Source organism: Mytilus edulis, chromosome 10, assembly GCF_963676685.1.
Source record: "Mytilus edulis chromosome 10, xbMytEdul2.2, whole genome shotgun sequence".
In the NCBI taxonomy this organism is placed as follows: Eukaryota; Metazoa; Mollusca; class Bivalvia; order Mytilida; family Mytilidae; genus Mytilus; species Mytilus edulis.
The window spans coordinates 16434943-16459276 of NC_092353.1; the positions used below are offsets into that span (position 1 = coordinate 16434943).

Here is a 24334-nt window from a genome sequence, read left to right on the forward strand (position 1 = left end):
AAAAGTTTATATAACACATCTTTTATTAGGATCATTGGAATCATTATGCAAGTCAAATGGAAAGTTCTGTGATTGTTTCAGTGATTTCTAAACTGCAAATTTCTAAGATTATTCTGTAAACAACAATCAGGCCACACAACACAAATCAGGCCAACATAAATGAATACAATAATTACAATATCATAACAATTATATAATTGTATCTTGTTTTAATTATGTTGTACGTAGTGAGACTTTAATAAATATTGAATCTGAATCTGAAACTGAAACTCTAATTGACAAGGTAAACCAATTATCTTAAAACTTATTTTATATAGAATTTTATCAATGAATTCAACTTATTCCATGACTTTAAAATACACTGACACCCAACTTTTAAAGTTTTTGGAAGTTTTAGAAATTTTTAAGTGGATGCATGCTGATATTTTTGTTTGTTTTACAGATGTCCAGAAAGGTTCATGGACTCAATGGTCATTATGCACAAAATCGTGTAACATTGGAACACAGACTCGTTGCAGATATAACAATGTACTTCAGAAAACTGAGTATGAAGAGCAGTATTGCAACACTCAGTACTGTCCAGGTATTTGAAATGTATATTTGTGATCTTATTCGATGGTCTATTTCACAGTTACCCATAATACAGCAAGCGTTCTGGTAAAATGTAAACAATAATGTTCAAGAATATTGGATATTTCCAGGCGAGATAACCCAAGTTGTTTAAGAATTGTTTTATAAAAACTCTGATAGTTTTAAATTGTTCACCGATATATAATTTTATTATGACACATGATATCTCGAATGTGTATTTAAATTAAGTCTTCATAATTTTGGTAAATTGACAAAACCTCGGTTTTGAATGTATCTGTGCTATTCTATTGTTCTTTTTTATCGAAATATATCATGGCCACGGTATATCAAATTCATAAACAAAATACGTCATTTGATACATTTTTCTGTATCAAATTTCTTAAAATTGGATAGAACTTTCAATAACAATCACCACTTTTTATTTCTAAATAATGAAAGTGGGCAAACGCAGAAACTATTATAAAGTCAACCTTTCTATTATGTCGATCCATTTGTATACTGTACATACGATATCTAGCAAACGGAGGTTTGGAGTTTGCATTTTAAAACGCAGTTGACAACAGAACACATTGATTTAAAAAAAACAATTCTTGATAATGAGATTGTCTCATCATTTTTCAATCTTATCTGCTATGGAAAAATTAACTGCGACGAAAAATGAAATTTTTATGATTTTTTTTAAAGCATCAACCCATAGTCAAAGGTAGACTAACCACAATAGAAACATAAGGGAGGAAAGAAAAAAATATGAATGTTATTTTCAAATGGCCGTTGACAACAGTAAACGCTGACTTAAAAAAAAAAATTTGAAGAATCATATTTGGAAATCCTTTACTTGCTATGGAAAATTTTTATCACATTTAAGGTAAAAAAGATATATTAAGAATTATAACAGGGTATAAGTGTTTTCCGTTTACATGAATGATAACTATTTGTAAGATGTATCAATGACATAGCACGTGAAATGATTAATGTAAAAAAAATGTCCTTCATTCTTTTGTATGGCGGCAAAGATGTAAAAATGGACTATGTTGACATATTGAATCCGTACGCCTAATTGTTGAAGAAATTTAAAAAATCATACTGTTCCCCTTTTAGAATTAGTGTAACTTTTTATATTTTAAAAGTCATAGTTAGTAATGTTAACACTAACATTACCTTAAAAAATAAAAAATAAAGAGAAAGTTTGGGAGCTGTTGTTCTGGCTAACTTATAGTTTTCAGAAACGGCTAAATTATAATTTTCAGAAAAGAAAGTATTCCAATTATGCAAGAATTTCGGAAAATTTGTTTGAAAAGCAATTTTTGTTTTTGAAGACATTACAAATATACAAGCATAAACTTAAGGCCGACTTCATTTGGATATCTAGGGTAGATGGGATTGACATGGTCATATATAACACCTGTTATGATTTGATATAGCTTTCCCGCCATAAAAACCCGAGGAGCCCTGGGTTGTGACAGAGTTCCTTGAGATGGACTTGATATCCCGGATGTTATGACGTCAATCCAATTTGGATGTAAACATATGCAGAATAGGGGTCTTGTACTGCCGGTAATCTTGATGATCGTAGTGAGGTCGTAATAACGTCGCAGTGAGATCGTAGTGCAGTCTCTCCGAATAGATTCACGCGTTCGCTACGCTCTCGCTACGATAGTACAGCGATCTTACCATGACCTTAGTGCGCTCTCATTACGCTTCTGCTACGATCTGATTTCACCACGACCGCACCTAGATTGTTTTGAACATGTTCAAAGTTGGACACGCTCATCACGATATTGAAGACCTCACTACGACCGTGATACGACCTTACTGCGATCTACACGATCGTACAACGATCATCAAAATCTACATTTTTTTCACAGATCGTAGTGCGATCGTGGCCTCGTGGGACTGCGGTATAATCCGCATGCAACACGATCTTACCACGCTTCTACTGTGATTATAGCACGTTCTTACCATGATTATACTACGTTCATACCGCGAATAACGTCAACATCGTGTTCCGTATCAATACAGTTACGTTCCTCCTATTTCTGATTATTACGCAGATTTCTAGGAAACAATACAGTCATGCAACCACAAACTACTAGAACACGTGGGCGTGGTGGTAGGTGTTGATGTAGAGCCAGAGAGAGCTCTGATAGTAACGAATCCTGATTAAACAGAAATGTCGGACCGACCAATCCAACCTTAATTACAACATTTTGAGATGGACTTGATATCCCGGATGTTATGACGTCAATCCAATTTGGATGTAAACATATGCAGAATAGGGGTCTTGTACTGCCGGTAATCTAGAGACCTTATTTTCAAAATTGTGTACCGTTCAAATGCATTATTCAAATATGATTATAATAGAAATGAAGTACGTCCGATTTTCTTATTACAAATCGTTAGCTAGATCGTGTCTTCCGTATTCTTCTGCTTTTCAGATTGTAGGGAGTTCTTTTTTTGTGCAATTCTGACACCCCAAGGTGTGTTATACGACAAGAAAAACCTTAAAATATGCGTTATCTGAATTATATACCGTCACAAATTATTATTTTTGCAAACATTTGCAGGACATTGCATCCCATTTCAGATATCACATGAAAGTGCGATATTCTTTATCATGGGTTTATGTATAACCACGTCCAACGGCTAATTAATTTACATGTGAAATAAAACTCACTAATCTAGATATAAACATGTTCCTACCACATTTTTGCCTTATATCTTAAAAATTATGATAGATAGATAGAAACATTCATAGGCAAAAATGGTCAGCAAGACAAGATCTACAATCGATAAAATATGGTGCAAATAGTCCGGTGACATTTAATTGGAGTTATTGTCCTTTACTGACGATTTTTACCGATTAATTTATTTTTTTAATTTTTTTGCGTTGTGCCTCATATTATGAAAATTATAATAAATAGATAAAAACTAAAATAAGCAAAATTGATTAGCAAGATAACACCTCCTAACAAGTCAAGTTTTGTCGATAGAGTTTGCAGACTGACACTCTCAATAGAAGTGATTGTCCTATTTTTTTACTCTCTTTTGTGTTTTGTTTAAACATAAAAACTAAAGAAGATAGGGAGAAACTAAGCGGACTAAATGATCAGCAATATAGGATCAACAAAACAGAGATTTTTGTCATGAATTATATTTTCGTCTACAATGTTGGATATTGTCATAATCATTTGTTAAATACCGGTATGCATATAGACCAAGGTGAGCCACACAGGCTCTTCAGAGCCTCTAGTTAATTGGTGTTTCTATATAACAAATTTCGGAAACTTGCGGTTACATGGTTACTAAAGCTTGTAAACAGGTAAAAAGGGATAAATATTTGATTGGTTAACTTTAAGTGATGGTTATGATCTTATCTGCAATAAAATGTAAGTGAAATTTGTGTGTAATACTAGACAGGATAAAAAAGTTACTTATGCCAAGTAAATATTTGTTTGAAACAAAGGTAAATTCTGCACAATTTTTTAAAAAGTGCCAATTTAACAAATAATAATAGAGGAAAATCAATGGTGGTATTACTCCTTAAAAATACTAAGGCCCCAGTCCCACTAGACCACGATCGCACCACGCTCACCGCGATCTAAAATACATTCAAATCGTGGTGAGGTCGCAGTATGAGCGCCATGAAAATGTAAATTTTTGTTACTTTCACGATGCTACTACGTCCTCATTACGCTTCTACAACGATCCCGCTACGATTATACCACGTTCTCACCGCACTTATTCTGCGACCTCATTACGCTTATCAAGATCTTTCTACGCTCATCACGTTCTCACTACGACCGTCACGCGAGTTAAATCCCAATCCCATTAGACCACGATCGCACCACCCTCACTGCGATCTAAAATAAATTCAGATCGTGGTAAGGTCGCGGCATGCGCGCCATGAAAATGTAAATTTTCGTTGCTTTCACGATGTTACTGCGTCCTCATACTCATACTACGTTTCTATAACGATCCCGCTACGATTATACCACGTTCTCGCCACGCTTATTCTGCGACCTCACTACGCTTATCAAGATCTTTCTACGATCATCACGTTCCCACTACGACCATACCACGAGTTATCCGATTGCAACACTATCTTACCACGCTTCTATTGCGATTATAGCACGTTCTTAATACGATCTTACTACGTTCTCAGCAATAACTTCAACATCGTGTTCCATATCAATACAGTTCCATTCCTTCTATTTATGATTAATACGTAGATTTCTCAGAAACAAAACAGTCATGCCACCAAAATCTACTAGAACACGTTTACGTGGTGGTAGGAGTTTATGTAGAGGCAAAGGGAGCTCTGATAGTAACGAATCCTGATCCAGCAGAGATGTCGGACCGACCAATCCAACCTAAATTACAACCTATTGCTGGTCCATCAAGCTCAAATAACGATATTTTAGTGAACGATAGAAGAGATGACACAGATGTGTCAATAGATATAGGAAGATGTGGTATGAGTGTCAATGAAACAACTCTCAATCCAAGTAACAATTTATAAAAGTAAACCATTATAGATCAAGGTACGGCCTTCAACACGGAACATTGGCTCACACCGAACAGCAAGCTTTAAAGGGCCCCAAAATTACTAGTGTAAAACCATTCAAACGGGAAAACCAACGGTCTTATCTATATAATTAAAAACGAGAAGCATGATTCAGACATAAGAGAAAATGGACAAGAAATCCTTATTACATACAGACAAACAAAACCTTTTAATATAATTTACGTGAAAATGACAATGAGAATGAGGGTCGTACTATGAACGTAGTGAGGTCGTAAGAAGAGCGTGATGAGGACGGCAAAGGCGTGCTGTGGTCTTGAACAGCGTGGTGTAAACGTGGTATGGTCGTAGTGGAAGCGTAGTTGGGTCGCGGTGAGAACTTGATGATCGTAGTGAGGTCGTAATAACGTCGCAGTGAGATCGTAGTGCAGTCTCTCCGAATAGATTCACGCGTTCGCTACGCTCTCGCTACGATAGTACAGCGATCTTACCATGACCTTAGTGCGCTCTCATTACGCTTCTGCTACGATCTGATTTCACCACGACCGCACCTAGATTGTTTTGAACATGTTCAAAGTTGGACACGCTCATCACGATATTGAAGACCTCACTACGACCGTGATACGACCTTACTGCGATCTACACGATCGTACAACGATCATCAAAATCTACATTTTTTTCACAGATCGTAGTGCGATCGTGGCCTCGTGGGACTGCGGTATAATCCGCATGCAACACGATCTTACCACGCTTCTACTGTGATTATAGCACGTTCTTACCATGATTATACTACGTTCATACCGCGAATAACGTCAACATCGTGTTCCGTATCAATACAGTTACGTTCCTTCTATTTCTGATTATTACGCAGATTTCTAGGAAACAATACAGTCATGCAACCACAAACTACTAGAACACGTGGGCGTGGTGGTAGGTGTTGATGTAGAGCCAGAGAGAGCTCTGATAGTAACGAATCCTGATTAAACAGAAATGTCGGACCGACCAATCCAACCTTAATTACAACATTTTGCTGGTCCATCAAGCTTAAATGACGATATTGTAGTGAACGATAGCAGAGATGAAGTAGATTTTTCAATAGAGATAGGAAGATGTGGTATGAGTGCCAATAAGACAACTCTCCATCCAAAATAACAATTTATTAAAGTAAACCATTATAGGCCTATAGAGCATTCAACACGGAGCCTTGGCTCACACCGAACAGGTAGCTATAAAGGGCTCTAAAAATTGCTAGTGTAAAACCATTCAAACGGGAAACCCAACGGTCTAATCTATATAAAAACGAAAAGCATGATTGAGCTGTTTAGCCCATGTCCCACAAGACCACGATCGCACCACGCTCATCGCGATCAAAATTTAATTCAGATCGTGGTGAGGTCGCGGTATGAGCGGCATGAAAATGTAAATTTTCGTTGCTTTCGCGATGCTACTACGCCCTCATTACGCTTCTACAACGATTATACCACGTTCTCACCGCGCTTATTCTGCGACCTCACTACGCTTATCAAGTTTTTTCTACGCCCTACAAGTTCTCACTAAGACCATAACACGAGTTATCCGATTGCAACCAATCTTACAACGCTTTTACCGTGATTATAACACGTTTTTACCACGATTATACTACGTTCATTCCGCGATCTTTATACTGCGTTCTCAGCAATAACGCCAACATCGTGTTCCATATCAGTACAGTTCTATTCCTTCTATTTCTAATTTATACGTAGATTTTTCGGAAACAACACAGTCATGCCACCAAAAGCTAGTAGAGCACGTGATGGTAGGGTTGGTATAGAGGTAGAAGGTGCAAATTAGCGAATCCTGATCAAGCAGAGATGTCGGACTGACCAATCCAACCTAAATTACAACCTATCATTGCTGGTCCATAAAGCTCAAATGACAATATTTTAGTGAACGATAGCAGAGATGACACAGATTTATCAATAGATATAGGAACATGTGGTATGAGTGCCAATAAAACAACTCCTTATCCAAGTAACAATTTATAAAAGTAAACCATTATAGCCCAAGGTACGGCCTTCAACACGGAGCCTTGGCTCACACCGAACAGCCAGCTAGTGTAAAACCATTTAAACGGGAAAACCAATGGTCTAATCTATATAAAAACGAGAAGCACGGTCGAGCCGTTAAAGCAAATGGATAATTACATACAGACAAACAAAATCTAGGGAGCTTTTTATATATTTTATATGAAAATGACAATGTGAATGAAGGTCGTAGTATAAACGTAGTCAGGTCGTAAGAAGAGCGTGATGAGGACGGCAAGGGCGTGATAGAATCGTACTATGGTCTTGAACAGCGTGGTATAGTCGTAGTGGAAGCGTAGTTGGGTCGAGGTGAGAATGGGGTCGTAGTGAGGTCGTAACAACGTCGCTGCGAGATCGTAGCGCAGTCTCTCCGGATAGAATCACGCTTTCGCTACGCTCTCGCTCTCGCTCTCGCAGCGACCTTCGCAATCTTACTACGATCTTAGTGCGCTTTCACTACGCTTCTACTACGACCTAATTTCGCCAAGACCGCACCACGATTATTTTGAACATCACGATCTTGAAGACCTTACGACGACCGTGATACGACCTTACTACGATCTAAACGATCGTACTACGATCATCAAAATTTGAATTTTTTTCACAGGTCGTAGTGCGATCGTGGCCTAGTGGGACTGCGGTATTAGAGAAAATGGATAAGATGTTCTTATAAAATACAGACAAACAAAACCTGGAGATATTTAATATATTGTATGTGAAAATGACAATAAGTATGATGGCCGTAGTATGAACGTAGTCATGTCGTCAGAAGAGCGTGATGACGACGGAAAAGGCGTGCTAGAATAGTACAATGGTCGTGGAACAGCGTGGTATAGTCGTAGTGGAAGCGTAGACGGGTCGCGGTGAGAACGTGATGGTCGTAGTGAGGTCGTAATAACGTCGCTGTATGATCGTAGCGCAGTCTCTCTGAATAGAATCACGCTTTCGCTACGCTCTCGCTACGAATGTACAGTGACCTTTGCGATCTTACTACGACCTGTGTGCGCTCTCACTACGCTTTTACTACGACCTGATTTCGCCACGACCGCACTACGTTTGTTTTGAACATGTTCAAAGTTGTCCACGCTCATCACGATCTTGAAGACCTCACCACTACAGTGATACGACCTTACTGCGATCTACAAGATTGTACTACGATCATCAAAATTTGCATTTTTCTCACAGATCGTATTGCGATCGTGGACTAGTGGGACTGAGGTTAAGCTTGGGTCGCACATTCACGATTTTGACTGCCGTCCTTGACAGGACCATTCCCGATTAAAAATTTGTCAAAAGTCTGATCAAGATCCTGTGAATCATGGATGGAAATTCAAACTTTAATTAAAAATTGTAAAACAAATAATTTAATCACGACAACAATCAGATATTGGTCAGGAAGCGTCGATATTCAACCGTTTCCAAGCGAATTTATCCCGTAAATCCCGTTCTCAATGCGCTTCTTATCCAATTAGTACCTTTCGTCTGGTAAAATTCGACCGAGTCTGTCACGACTGCGATTCTACCGAATGTAATCCGACAGAGATCAGACAGTGAACCGACGCTGACGGAAGTTATCCGTTCGGCATACTCGGTATGATCAGGTACTGTCGGAAAGTAATCCTATCACGATCCGCTCTATAGCATTGCAAACGGCTTTGTCTGGTCTCAGTCGTATTGTATTCTGTAATTGTCGGAACTCAGACGCGGGTATCATTGACAAATTTCGTATTAATAACAAGATTGTTCCGGAACGGTTTCGGCAAAAACGGTTCGCAAACGACAAGATCTGGATGGAAAATTTCTCCAGATCATTTCCGTTCCACAGGACCCCGTCTAGAATACACAGAACATTGTAAGGATTTTGACCCGATACATCAGAATCTGTCACGACATAGGCACGATTGTAATCCGACTAGACAAAATCGGCTGAGTTTCCCCGAATGTTACGGGACGCACCTAACTGTCGGGGTGCTTCGCCGAACTATTCGGATCCTTCCCGACCCGTAAGAATCTTACACGACTGCGTTCAGACAATGATAGGACATTCCAGATAATTGAGGATAGTAATCCGACTTTTTCACTTTTTATGTCGTATCGCTATCTGATCTCAAACGATAGCAATAATCGGCAATGTGTGAACCCAGCATTAGATAGCATAAAACATTGTCAAGTAGGGATTTCTGCCGTGACTTCTCGGGCCCCACGATTGTTTTATATGACCTGAATTTTTATCCTGTTTATATCACTACTATATTATTGATTCTTAATAGCTGTCCAGTTGCAAGTATTAAAATCAAATTCAGACCTAAAACAAGTTACAGCATCATAAATTGTCTTAAATGGATACTATACAGAACATGTAGTCAGTGCATGTTCAATGTTAAACAAAATGAGCATGACAAGAAGAGAAACAAGAAGAGAAAACATATGACAAAATATCTGCAAACTTATCTGCATAAGTAAAACCGCCTAGGTGGTCTCGTAGTCGCTTCCAGTTAGGGGGTATTTTGTTGGTGGTATTAAAAGGATGAGAAATTACACATACCGAATACATTAAGTATTTTCATTTTTAACACTTTTAATATGATATAAGTACATATTCATTTCAAAGATTTGTTCTACTTTGCATTTCTTTTATGCTTTTAAACAAATAAGTTGAATTTGTATTTTTCTTATATATATATATATATATATATATATATATATATATAACTCGTCTAAACATCAACCCAACAATGTTAGATCTGTAAATTTGCTTTCGCAAATTTTTGGTTCTTCCCTCACCGGGATTCGAACCCATGCTGCTGTGATATCGTGACACCAAATCGCCTGCACTGCAGCCGTCCCGCTAGACCACACGACCACCTGGGCTCTCAAAAAAAGAGCTTTCGCTGGCCGTGTGTTACCTTTCTTCGTCAGTTTTAATCTAGCGGCGTACTACAGTACATGATATATAAGGCATGAAGATGTTATTGTTACAGATCAGCTAAATTATCTATAGTAAAGGATCCTACAAATTAATGTAATATACAGTCACAGAAAATAATTATATTTATAAGTACGTCTGAGTCAGTGACAACTCTACAACAGATGTATCCATCGGATCGCCATCAATGATGGTGATACATGGCTGTGTACATAATGTATATACAACTCGTCTAAACATCAACCCAACAATGTTAGATCTGTAAATTTGCTTTCGCAAATTTTTGGTTCTTCCCTCGCCGGGATTCGAACCCATGCTGCTGTGATATCGTGACACCAAATCGCCTGCACTGCAGCCGTCCCGCTAGACCACACGACCACCTGGGCTCTCAAAAAAAGAGCTTTCGCTGGCCGTGTGTTACCTTTCTTCGTCAGTTTTAATCTAGCGGCGTACTACAGTACATGATATATAAGGCATGAAGATGTTATTGTTACAGATCAGCTAAATTATCTATAGTAAAGGATCCTACAAATTAATGTAATATACAGTCACAGAAAATAATTATATTTATAAGTACGTCTGAGTCAGTGACAACTCTACAACAGATGTATCCATCGGATCGCCATCAATGATGGTGATACATGGCTGTGTACATAATGTATATACAACTCGTCTAAACATCAACCCAACCATGTTAGATCTGTAAATTTGCTTTCGCAAATTTTTGGTTCTTCCCTCGCCGGGATTCAAACCCATGCTGCTGTGATATCGTGACACCAAATCGCCTGCACTGCAGCCGTCCCGCTAGACCACACGACCACCTGGGCTCTCAAAAGAAGAGCTTTGATATACTATCAAAAATTAATAGATTTTTTTGATTGCCTGTTTTTCTAAAGAAAAAGATAATTTTGTATTTTTTTCACCTTCCTCAACCCATTTTATTCTTGACCTAATTTGGGCCCCTTTTGCCTTTAACAAATATATATCATCAAGTTCTTTTTCTAAATGTTTTATTTCATTAGAAAGATTATTATTTGTGTCCGTAGGTAATGTATCTAGTCTTTCATTTAAAGTTTAATTTTGTTTTCCAAAATATAGATTTTTTATTTTTTCTTTCTTTGGCTTTAGATTTACAGTATTTAATTGTAGTGTTTCTGGTATCAATTTTGAACAAGTCCGACTGAGTAAGAAGATTTTCATTATTAAATTTATTCTCGTCCATATCAATTAATTTATTTATTATTTCTTGATATTGAAAGTCAGTTAATATACTATTATTCATTTTAAATAACCCTTTCCACGATTACTTGAATAAATATCTAATTTTATAGAAACAGCTTGGTGGTCTGTACTTGAAATTTGAGCTGGTCTTATGTCTACTGGACGAAAAAACGTCTGTCCATACCAGTAACAGTCGTTCTAAGACTGATAAGGTCTGTTAAAGTTGTAACAGTTCTTTAATTTCACTGCTTCAGTTATTTTGTAACTGTCCCAACTTTAAAAGTGTTTGTCTACAACATAATTCGACTGCAACAACGCAAGAAATAACTGCCACAGACATTAAAGGACTGATACAACTATTTCAAAGTTGCAACAGTTGATTTACAACTGTCCCAACTCGAAAAACGCTGCAACAGTCATAAATAAACTGATTAAACTCCTAAAGGGTTGTCACAGTCGTAATAAAACTGATACAACTATTTGAAAGTTGTAACAGTTATTTTATTACTGTCCCAACACGGAAAACGTTGAAACAGTCATAAATAAACTGTTTAAACGCAGAAAAAGTTGTAACAGTTAAAATATAATAGCTTCAACCATTGTATAGGCAAAGCTTATTTATAAGCGTAGCAACTTCCAAACATTGATCTTTGTGTATACTTAAAAGTCACGGATACAAAATGTCGGACAGTCAGGCCCGGGATAAAGGTTAAATTATTTGTAAAACAATTTTACTGTGTGAAATATAAGGTTGTGACAAAGAGAAACAACTTTCGTTCCCATTTAATACATTAATTTTAGATAGATATTGATTTAAAAAAAAATAGTATTTTGAAATATTTGCCGCTGAACACATTTTTGTATTCCTCGGTTATTTATATAATGTGCTGAATTTATATATTTTTTTAACACTTCCTCGCCCTTATCTCTTCGAACAAATAAAATCGGAACCAGCACTAGATACCTGCAATTTCATTAGTTAAAATATAACTGCTAACAGAAAAATCGAAAAACGTTACCTAATATATTTGTAAACCAAATGTATCTTTATAACTGAATTAACAGTTGACAATTTTTAATAATATTTATTTTTTTATCAAATTAGTAGGTGTGAAATCATTCATGCATACACAATTGTTTTCAATACTCGTAGTTTTACGAATCAAATTACTTCATATAACGCTCAATATACATGATATACTCTAAACCTAGCGAGGAACTCCTATTACACACACTTGTCAAACTTATCCCCATGTAAAACTGCTTTATATTTTTTGAGGGCTTATTTCAGACACTTATTCTGAGCTTTTATTCGGGGCTACATTTTTTTCTTTTAAAAATTATAAATATTGCCGTATTAACCATTTTGATTTCTATACATGTAAAAAATATAATCAAAGCTATCACGGACATTAACACATCTTTTGCAGCTATGGAAAACAAATCTTAAATCTATCCAAATTTAATTTATTCTATTTTATCGTATTTTATTTTAGAATAGTTCAATATTAACTTGACTTTGTACTGTATATTGTACGGAATGGTCTATGAGTTCAATTGTAATTGATACACATGATGCATATACAACATTCACGATTGAGGTAAACAAATATTATCACTCGCGAGAAAAATTCATATTTTCACCGGATTTTTCGCAAACAATTTACCATACATATTTTGTACATTTGTAAATACTATAGTAGATGGACGTACTGTACATACAAGACCCGACAAAATAACAAGCGCAAGTGAAAGTTCAAATGTTCAAAACAAGAAAACTCGCATTGTTTCAGACAGGAAAATCAAATCTTCTTTTATTTTTTTTCACATCACGGTTTAGAACTTGATGTATTTGGTCAATTCTGAAGACTGACATCGGATTCTCTTACGTGGTTTCAGTTGATCAGATGTCGTACTAATTACGTTTATCCAAAATATTTTCCCATTTCAATTGTTCAAATTCAAATTATTTAATCTTGTAAATGCTTGTACAATAATGACATACTATTCCATTAGTAAAAAAATCTAACAATGTTACTAGATGTAGACAATATTCTGGGTCCCTTAATATTTTTTTTGTTTGGTGTGAGCAGAGGCTCCGTGTTGAAGGCCTTACATTGACCTATAATGGTGTACTATTATAAATTGTTATTTGAATGGAGATTTGTTTCGTTGGCACACACACCCCATCTCCCTATATCTATGACAGTACAGTAATGGAAATTTTAAAAATGGTCACATTTATAAATTACGAAAATGGGTCCCATATTCTGAATTCATATATATGTTCCAGTCCGTATGAGTATTTGGACCGTACGCGTACGGTCTGGACCGTATGCGTACTTTTTCAAAATATGCTTACGGTTTGGAGGCCCCCTCTTTTGTGGAAAAAATTTGGTTGATTATATAGGGATTCATTGAAGCATGACTGAAGTGGGCCCCCTCTTAGGTCAGTCAGCAAACCTTAGAAAAAGTTCTGAATCCACCACTGTAAATGTAAAAAATACGACGTTTTTATTAGAAGCAAGTGTCACCTTTGGCCAGAGTAACAAAATAGAATTCACGAATATACAATTAAAAAACATTTAATTTCAATTGTTCGCTTATTCACTTTATCCATCTATTTTGTAATAATTACAATTGTATAAATAAGTGTTTGTTTAAATTTAACCCATATTCTCCCAAAACATGTATGATCAGCTGGACCGTACGCGTATACGTATACGGTCCGGTCCAAATACTCATATACGGTCTGGAACATATACACCTTAGAAAAAAAACCAGATTCAGTGACTCGTTTCATCCCGGATGGCAACTATTAAAGAACCTACCAAGTGTATTCATTGTAAATTGTTTTTTTTTCCTGAACATGCATGTAATATTTGCTACTGGACAATAGCAAATTAAAACCCCAAAAATATGCTTCCAAACATAAATATTATAATTAAATTACAACAAACAGCTCACTAATAGCGCATTATACATGTATGACTTTGTAATGCTTATTGTGTTTATGGAAAACAATGGGAAAATGTTGCTTAACATCTTGGGTCATATATTTAGATCGCATTTATTCAAAAGCAGATAGAATGGATTTGTAGAAAAAAACATGAATAAGGGCAGAAAATCACCTATTAGAGTACAAGTCTTTGGTTAAACACAATATATTTGTCAACATTGATGTATCAATGTTGCGTTTGTATACATGGTATAAAAATCAAACTTGGGTTTCTCATCTAAACTTGTTTACATTGCGTTACATCATCCAATCTGGCTAGGCCTGTTATAGGTTTTTCATTATCACACTTATGCGGAACTGATTTTGCTCATTGTTGAAGGATGTACAGTTACTAACAATTACATCACTTGGCTTACGATTGATGGTCGTCTTATTGAAATTCATACCACATCTTCTTATTCTGGTTATCATACAGTATTCATGTTATACAATGCCTAGTATTATCAAATGAATTATATCTATTGTTAATAGTTGTCAGACTTTTGTTATCAAAAAGCAGCTACATGTGTATAATCGATATGGTAGACATGATTAATGGTGTCAAATGTAAACAAGAGTGACTGCAAATGCTGAAATGTCATGTCTGCTTTTCCTACATGTATGAAGGTTTTAGTACATGTACAAGTATCATGAGTATCACTCAAACTTTCCATTTTTTAAAACCTTTGAAAAAGAAGTCAAAGTAAAATTAACCATGCCAGACAGATGATGTACACCATACAAACTGACATTCCATACACAAAATTTAGTGATTTATACTGTCTGTGAAATAGACTTAACATTCTTAACATCCAAACCATGAAAATTGAACATTGCCCAATGAAACATGAAATGAGGTCATGGTCAGATGTAAAGCCTGCCAATCAAACTTGTACACCTTATGAATATATATCCAATAATATGCAAAAAATAGTGATCCTATACATGTCATGCATACATGTAGTTTATACTGTAGCATCTGAGAAAAATTTGGAAATAGATTAAACAACAAAAACTAAGCATTGTTCAATGAACCATGACATTTTCATTGACGTCAAAGTCCCATGTAAGTCTTGCAATAAATTAGACATTTATTCACCTCACTCATTTCATACACCAAATATATATAATTGACCTACTTTTCCTACTGCTTGTAGTATTTAACATGTGTGAGAAACAAACTTGACAAATTACATGTAACTGAAGTAACCTTAATCACTGATCCATGAAATGAAGTCAGGATCAGGCCAACCTTGCCCGACAGACAATGAGACATATAGACCTTTCAAGATACCTATATACATCATGTATATATATGGGCATACCATAAAAATTAATCCATGTTATACATGTAAGACTTAGAGTGTATTTCACTGTGACTGTTCAAACAGTAATATTTTTTTGGGAACAGTTACATGTTCATGTAGCATGATGTAGTGTACCATGAAAACTAGGTAAAGTGCAAGGGACAAGTCACTAACAGAAATGTCATAACATAAGGAAGTATCCAGGCCTTTCAGCTTCTAAAATGTATCTGGTGAAGCTTAAATACAAAACGGTACGTTGTAGCCAGATTGTAATACCAATTTCTTGCATGGATGTACTTCAACTTTTGTTGCAGGTGGAATAATAAAATTATACTTTAAAGTACATGCATGGTTTATTTGTTTCAAATACTTGGCCACTAATCATGCTAATTAAGATATTTATTTAATTCTAATTCAGACTTTAATAATTTAAGTACAGCAAGCAGTCATTTGACACTAAACAATTGACACAGACTGCACGAGACCCTCATAGTTGGTTGAGATCTTTTTACACACCCTGGACACGCTGGTGGTAATTAACAATTGCAATGCCAACATAAACTTCAGATGTGATATACATGTACTGTTTTGTAAATTTCACTGAAGCTAGAAATTCACATTATCCATATTCATGATATTGTTATTATATTAAATCCACTAATTAAAAGTATTCATGAATTCAGATATGATGCACTATTATTGGTAGTATTAACTGAAACTGTGAATTTTCATTATTCCAAATTGCTATTTCAAATGAATAATTATCCTGGGTATTCATGGAACTCAGAAACAATGTACATGTATGATTGCAATATTAATATGCACTACAACTATGGAATTTTGTTATTCCAAATTCACAATTGATCATAATTGATGATAATCCAAGGTGTTTAGTCCTCCAGTAATGTGGTCCTCCTTTAATACAATATGTAAGTTTCCTATTTGTACAAGGCACAATTTTCTTCTTGTTCAATTTAATCAGAACATCACATCATCATCATTGAATAATGCTGCAAGCCCTATTCTTTATTTCGAAAACAATAGATAACTAGTATAAAATAATGAATTAATCCATTGTTTCACAATTTGCAGCTATGAGAGCATCTCAGTGACATCTATATTTCCTATGCATCAAAGTGCACATGTACTAGCAGGCGTCATATTCTAAGTGGGAATCATGGTCAAACCAATACATATTCAGTATAATTCTACAAAATAAAATATACATTTAGACTCAAGAACAGTAAATGTTTAACTAATAATAAATACATGAAATATATAATACTACATGTACATGTATATACATTGTGCAATAATAAGAAAGTTAATTACAATAACTGTATTTACCTCGATAAAACTAGCAATTCTCATTTGATAACCGAAAAATTCAAGCACTAATACAATTCTATTTTCAAGTCCCTATTAACAAGAAAAATAAATCTTTTAAGGGGGTCTAAATGTTATATAGTGTTGTCTTTTTTCCTGCATTAATGATTTTTTAAGTGTGATTGTGTACTTTCATTGAAGGGTTACTGTCTTACTGAGGCTCACACCATACTTTATTTCATCAATTCTTTAAAGTCAGACATCATGGACATAGTTATTTCCCTCTAAAACACAACAGGTTATTTCTTTTGTTCATTTTAATTATGTTTATCATTTAATATGAAATATATTGATACTACAAACATGACAAAAGAAAAGTTTAAGGAATGAAAAAAATAAAATAAATAAATAAATGCACTGTTACTTTATACATGTAGATGATATTGACTTTGCCTTTATCCAGTGCATATAATGAATAAACCTTTGTAATGTAAATATATTGTTCCAAGAAATAACCATCCCAGGCCAGGCAATGTTTTAAATCCTTGAGTTTAATAATTTTTACATTTTTTGTGTTACCCTGAATACTTTTTACTTATTCATTTGTTATTACAGCTTGCATTAAATAATGCTTTGCAGTTCAGACAACACTTTTTTTTTAATAAATCAATATCTAGATTACTTTTAAAATTTGCATATTTAAATCCAAAATAATAGTATATCCTATCTTAAATCATAATTTGTTTTGAAAAAGTTATTAAAATTTTGAAGAGGACAATTTTGATAATCATGATAATTTGTGAACATTTTATAAAATCATATCATTATACCAATGACAGATTAAATGTTATCCCCCAGGGCAATAAACTATTGTGTCTTAATTTGTATATTAGTTACATCATTTCTGATTATTACCTATGGATATCCAATGTTAACATCCTGATTATTACCTATTTTAAGGTCACATTTGCATGGTCATATTCAGTAAATACAAATATTTTAATTGTTTATTTTGAATTTGAATAAAAAAAAATTATAAATAGACTAAATTAGTAGATACAACATGTACCATTAACACATTAAATGTTATGACAACTTACTGGATAATACTATATCTATAAAAAATATTTTGAGCTTCATAAAATACTTTGCACAAAATCTGCAGTGGTATGTGAATGCACATGGTCAAAGGAGATGTGGGATATATCAATGATGCATCAACCCAAAAGTTAGGCAACAATAAAGTAACCAAAATACAATTGAATGTGTGTCAAAAAATATGACTCATGATTAGAAGGTCCTTAATCATTGTGGAATAAATAAAAAGACCAATGAATGTTACTACTTGTAAGTGAGATAACATGTATGGCACAAATGAATTTTGAAAAACCATGCTAACAGGGCACAATTTATATAAAAATTTCACATGAAATAATTATATATAGTTTAGGTTCAAAGTATTAACAAATTATAGTGATTTAATATAAATTCTATGTTAAATCTAAAAAGAATAAAATTATGATGCTAGCTTTGCTCTTTTAATATGTGTTTTTTAAACAATGTAGTACATCAATGTACATGATAAAACAATTACTAATTGAATTAACACAATTTGTTTCATCAAGTGTGTGTAAATGGCAACTGTTTACGACTCTGTGTCTTGTTTCAGGAACATTAATTTAATAATATTGTTTTATTTTGATGATTAATGCTATTTTAAAATACCTATTCACTTAATGCCTGCTATTATCAAATTGATAATGTTTTGTTGTCCATGATTTGAGAATTATTTTAAATCTAAATGAAAGTGGACACTTGCTAAATAAGTCACTATTTAATCTTAAAGTTAATAATTTCATAACATTTTATGATCAAATCATATATTTTTGTACTATCATGACTATGCATGATTTTTTTTATGGAAATTGTGACGTCACAATGCATTCTTAATAGAACAAAAACTATCAGGTGATAAAACAAAACCAAGGAAATTATCAGGTGATAAAACAAAACCAAGGAAATCCTAGTAATCTAGCATAAGCATGATAAGAAACACATTAATATGGATACGTACATGTAAAGATCGGTTGGTTGTTGGTTATATAAAACGTCCAGTGACAAGTGTTGCATGCAAATTTAGGACCCGAGTTAGTAATTCATTAACATACAATATGTACACTACATGATATATAGGTCAGTGGCAGATCCAGAACTTTTCATAAGGGACAGGGACGCTGGCTGCCCTTAGGGGCACGGATCCAGTCATGCATGAGTGATTCCCTATATAATCTACCAAATTTTTCCCACAAAAAAGGAGAGGATAGCTAGAGTAACCTTTTTTGTATTCCACTCAGGGTGATGTATGCAAAATAGTTAAGGGAATAAATGACATACACATTATAATAGGGGGAGGGGATCAGTGTCCTTTTTAACTTTCATTGATTTCATTTATTATGATGCACAACTTTTACATTGCAGCTCAAAGCCTATATTTTCCCAGGAATATGCAACTATGCACGAGTGTGGTAATACAGAACTCGATTCATATCTATATAGCCTATCGGGGTATCTCAATATAGATTCCGTAGGATCAGTGGCGGATCCAGCAATTTAAAAAAAAAGGGGGGGGGTCAAACCCAGGACAAAAAAGGGGGTCCCACTATATGTCCCCATTAAAATGCATTGAGCGGCCCGGCAAAAAACAGGGGGGGGGGGGGGTTCGAACCCTCGGAACCCTCCCCTTGGATCCGCTAATGAGAACAAATATTGTAAGGTCTGTAAGCCGACAAATGTGCACATTTCCCCTTCAAAATTATCAATCCATGATTATTCGATAGACATGCTTTAAAATATTGATAATTTCTACTCACCGATTGTAATTTCCAGCTCAGATTATTGAACATGTGGTCTAACATCTGTAGTTTTACCTGTGTAAAAATAAAGTTTGCCGACCTGAGGTCTGGGTTTTTTTGCCGACAAAAAATTAAAGAGGGTAAATCGTTTACGGTGAAGAATTGTTTTCCGTTTTTTTATGAAACTTGACAGATTTTACTAATTATTTTTTTTTAAGTTCATCATAACAAATGGACAAATATGGCCGTATTTTTACCTCAAAAACTACTCTGTGTACAGACTTACCTGTGCTGTTTGAAAAGTTTTAATGCCTAGCATCCACTAGATATATAAAAGTTAAATGCATTTTGTGTTTAAGAAAGATAAAATCTTTCTTGGTTTTTGCTGGGCATTTTTTTTCCTTTCTTCAGAGGGTACAAAAATAAACAAACACCTGCATTACTTTGATACTGTCCACTCACTGACTGAGATACACTCTTTAACTCACCTACAGTTGTGAAGATACCTGGTGTCTATGGTCAATTAAGGACAATGAAAACAATACAGACCGGTTTTTTACCTGAGGGAGCATCTCATAGTTGTTCCACAACTTAGTCAATTTTCAGACCTTTTGCATGAAGGAAAAAAAATGCCCATCAAAATCCAAAAGAGATTTTATCTTTCTGAAACACAAAATGGATTTAACTTTTTCATATCTAGTGGATGCTAGGCATTAAAACTTTCCCAACTTTACAGGTAAGTCTGTACTCAGAGTAATTTTTGGCATGTAAATACAGCCATATTTGTCCGTTTGTTATGATGAACCTTAAATCATCGGAAATGTCCCTCTTGGTGTAATTCGAATTAAAACTGTTTTATTATGATGTACAATATTAGTAACTTAGTCATAATCTTTAAATTTATTTCAGGTACACCCTTGTACATTTTTCTATTGCGCAGAATTTATCAAAACTTTTTCAAGTATAAATTTGAATGAATCCATTATCATCTTCTCATTCTTCTGCAATAATATTAAAACTCTATTTAAAACGAAAGCTTCTGGTTTTAAAACCAGTTATGAACGAAGATGTTATATAACAGATATTATAAAATAAAAAAGGATATCAAAAGGATCATTTAAAGTCAAACGCACGACTGTCAAAAATGAACGGACAATGCCACGGCAATAAATGGAAAACGACAAAAGACAAACAACGATCGCAAAATAAATGAATAAACAGCAAAACATGTTTACAATCGCACAAAAGACGAGAATAGTATAAGTTATGGACTATTTCACAACAAAATAAAATCTTGAGAGCCGGGTGAGACGTAATTTTTTTTTACACTGATGGGCTACCGTTACGCTAAAATATTTGTATTAAAACATTTACCGACTGTATGAACCTATGAAGTGTTTGTTTTAAACATTTAACGACTGTGTCAACCTTTTATAAGTTGTAATAAACATTTAATGACTGTGCCAACCTTTAGAAAGTTGTAACAAACATTTATCGACTGTCACAACTCTTAAAACGTTGTGACAAACATTTTTTGACTGCATCAACGTCTGAAAAGTTGACACAAACAGATTTTAACTGTCCCAACTATTAAAAGGTTGGGACGGACATTATGCAACTGCCACAACTATTAGAAAGACTGTAATCAATAGATTTTGACTATGACAACGCCGAAAACCACTGAAACAGTTCTGAAATGACTGATGGTAGCATTATTTGACTTTCACAACCCATAGAAACGTTGGGACAGACATAAATGAACTGTTGCAACGAAATATGTTAGATTTGACAGTCATTACTTGTCTTTAACAGACAAAGACAGTCGTACAACGACTGTTACTGGTATGGACAGTTGTTTTTTCGTCCAGTAGTGGTAGTGGAAGCGTAGTTGGGTCGCGGTGAGAACTTGATGATCGTAGTGAGGTCGTAATAACGTCGCAGTGAGATCGTAGTGCAGTCTCTCCGAATAGATTCACGCGTTCGCTACGCTCTCGCTACGATAGTACAGCGATCTTACCATGACCTTAGTGCGCTCTCATTACGCTTCTGCTACGATCTGATTTCACCACGACCGCACCTAGATTGTTTTGAACATGTTCAAAGTTGGACACGCTCATCACGATATTGAAGACCTCACTACGACCGTGATACGACCTTACTGCGATCTACACGATCGTACAACGATCATCAAAATCTACATTTTTTTCACAGATCGTAGTGCGATCGTGGCCTCGTGGGACTGCGGTATAATCCGCATGCAACACGATCTTACCACGCTTCTACTGTGATTATAGCACGTTCTTACCATGATTATACTACGTTCATACCGCGAATAACGTCAACATCGTGTTCCGTATCAATACAGTTACGTTCCTTCTATTTCTGATTATTACGCAGATTTCTAGGAAACAATACAGTCATGCAACCACAAACTACTAGAACACGTGGGCGTGGTGGTAGGTGTTGATGTAGAGCCAGAGAGAGCTCTGATAGTAACGAATCCTGATTAAACAGAAATGTCGGACCGACCAATCCAACCTTAATTACAACATTTTGCTGGTCCATCAAGCTTAAATGACGATATTGTAGTGAACGATAGCAGAGATGAAGTAGATTTTTCAATAGAGATAGGAAGATGTGGTATGAGTGCCAATAAGACAACTCTCCATCCAAAATAACAATTTATTAAAGTAAACCATTATAGGCCTATAGAGCATTCAACACGGAGCCTTGGCTCACACCGAACAGGTAGCTATAAAGGGCTCTAAAAATTGCTAGTGTAAAACCATTCAAACGGGAAACCCAACGGTCTAATCTATATAAAAACGAAAAGCATGATTGAGCTGTTTAGCCCATGTCCCACAAGACCACGATCGCACCACGCTCATCGCGATCAAAATTTAATTCAGATCGTGGTGAGGTCGCGGTATGAGCGGCATGAAAATGTAAATTTTCGTTGCTTTCGCGATGCTACTACGCCCTCATTACGCTTCTACAACGATTATACCACGTTCTCACCGCGCTTATTCTGCGACCTCACTACGCTTATCAAGTTTTTTCTACGCCCTACAAGTTCTCACTAAGACCATAACACGAGTTATCCGATTGCAACCAATCTTACAACGCTTTTACCGTGATTATAACACGTTTTTACCACGATTATACTACGTTCATTCCGCGATCTTTATACTGCGTTCTCAGCAATAACGCCAACATCGTGTTCCATATCAGTACAGTTCTATTCCTTCTATTTCTAATTTATACGTAGATTTTTCGGAAACAACACAGTCATGCCACCAAAAGCTAGTAGAGCACGTGATGGTAGGGTTGGTATAGAGGTAGAAGGTGCAAATTAGCGAATCCTGATCAAGCAGAGATGTCGGACTGACCAATCCAACCTAAATTACAACCTATCATTGCTGGTCCATAAAGCTCAAATGACAATATTTTAGTGAACGATAGCAGAGATGACACAGATTTATCAATAGATATAGGAACATGTGGTATGAGTGCCAATAAAACAACTCCTTATCCAAGTAACAATTTATAAAAGTAAACCATTATAGCCCAAGGTACGGCCTTCAACACGGAGCCTTGGCTCACACCGAACAGCCAGCTAGTGTAAAACCATTTAAACGGGAAAACCAATGGTCTAATCTATATAAAAACGAGAAGCACGGTCGAGCCGTTAAAGCAAATGGATAATTACATACAGACAAACAAAATCTAGGGAGCTTTTTATATATTTTATATGAAAATGACAATGTGAATGAAGGTCGTAGTATAAACGTAGTCAGGTCGTAAGAAGAGCGTGATGAGGACGGCAAGGGCGTGATAGAATCGTACTATGGTCTTGAACAGCGTGGTATAGTCGTAGTGGAAGCGTAGTTGGGTCGAGGTGAGAATGGGGTCGTAGTGAGGTCGTAACAACGTCGCTGCGAGATCGTAGCGCAGTCTCTCCGGATAGAATCACGCTTTCGCTACGCTCTCGCTCTCGCTCTCGCAGCGACCTTCGCAATCTTACTACGATCTTAGTGCGCTTTCACTACGCTTCTACTACGACCTAATTTCGCCAAGACCGCACCACGATTATTTTGAACATCACGATCTTGAAGACCTTACGACGACCGTGATACGACCTTACTACGATCTAAACGATCGTACTACGATCATCAAAATTTGAATTTTTTTCACAGGTCGTAGTGCGATCGTGGCCTAGTGGGACTGCGGTATTAGAGAAAATGGATAAGATGTTCTTATAAAATACAGACAAACAAAACCTGGAGATATTTAATATATTGTATGTGAAAATGACAATAAGTATGATGGCCGTAGTATGAACGTAGTCATGTCGTCAGAAGAGCGTGATGACGACGGAAAAGGCGTGCTAGAATAGTACAATGGTCGTGGAACAGCGTGGTATAGTCGTAGTGGAAGCGTAGACGGGTCGCGGTGAGAACGTGATGGTCGTAGTGAGGTCGTAATAACGTCGCTGTATGATCGTAGCGCAGTCTCTCTGAATAGAATC

The 24334-nt window shown here is 35.6% G+C and overlaps 1 protein-coding gene across 1 annotated transcript in view; it reads left to right on the plus strand.

Annotated features, from left to right (window-relative positions):
• LOC139490493 (uncharacterized) overlaps window positions 1–24334 on the plus strand; it is a 50506-nt gene that overhangs the window by 11340 nt on the left and 14832 nt on the right. The window contains exon 7 of the mRNA XM_071277269.1: window positions 443–583. Within this exon, the coding sequence (XP_071133370.1) occupies window positions 443–583 (141 nt within the window). The remainder of the gene's footprint in view (window positions 1–442; window positions 584–24334) is intronic.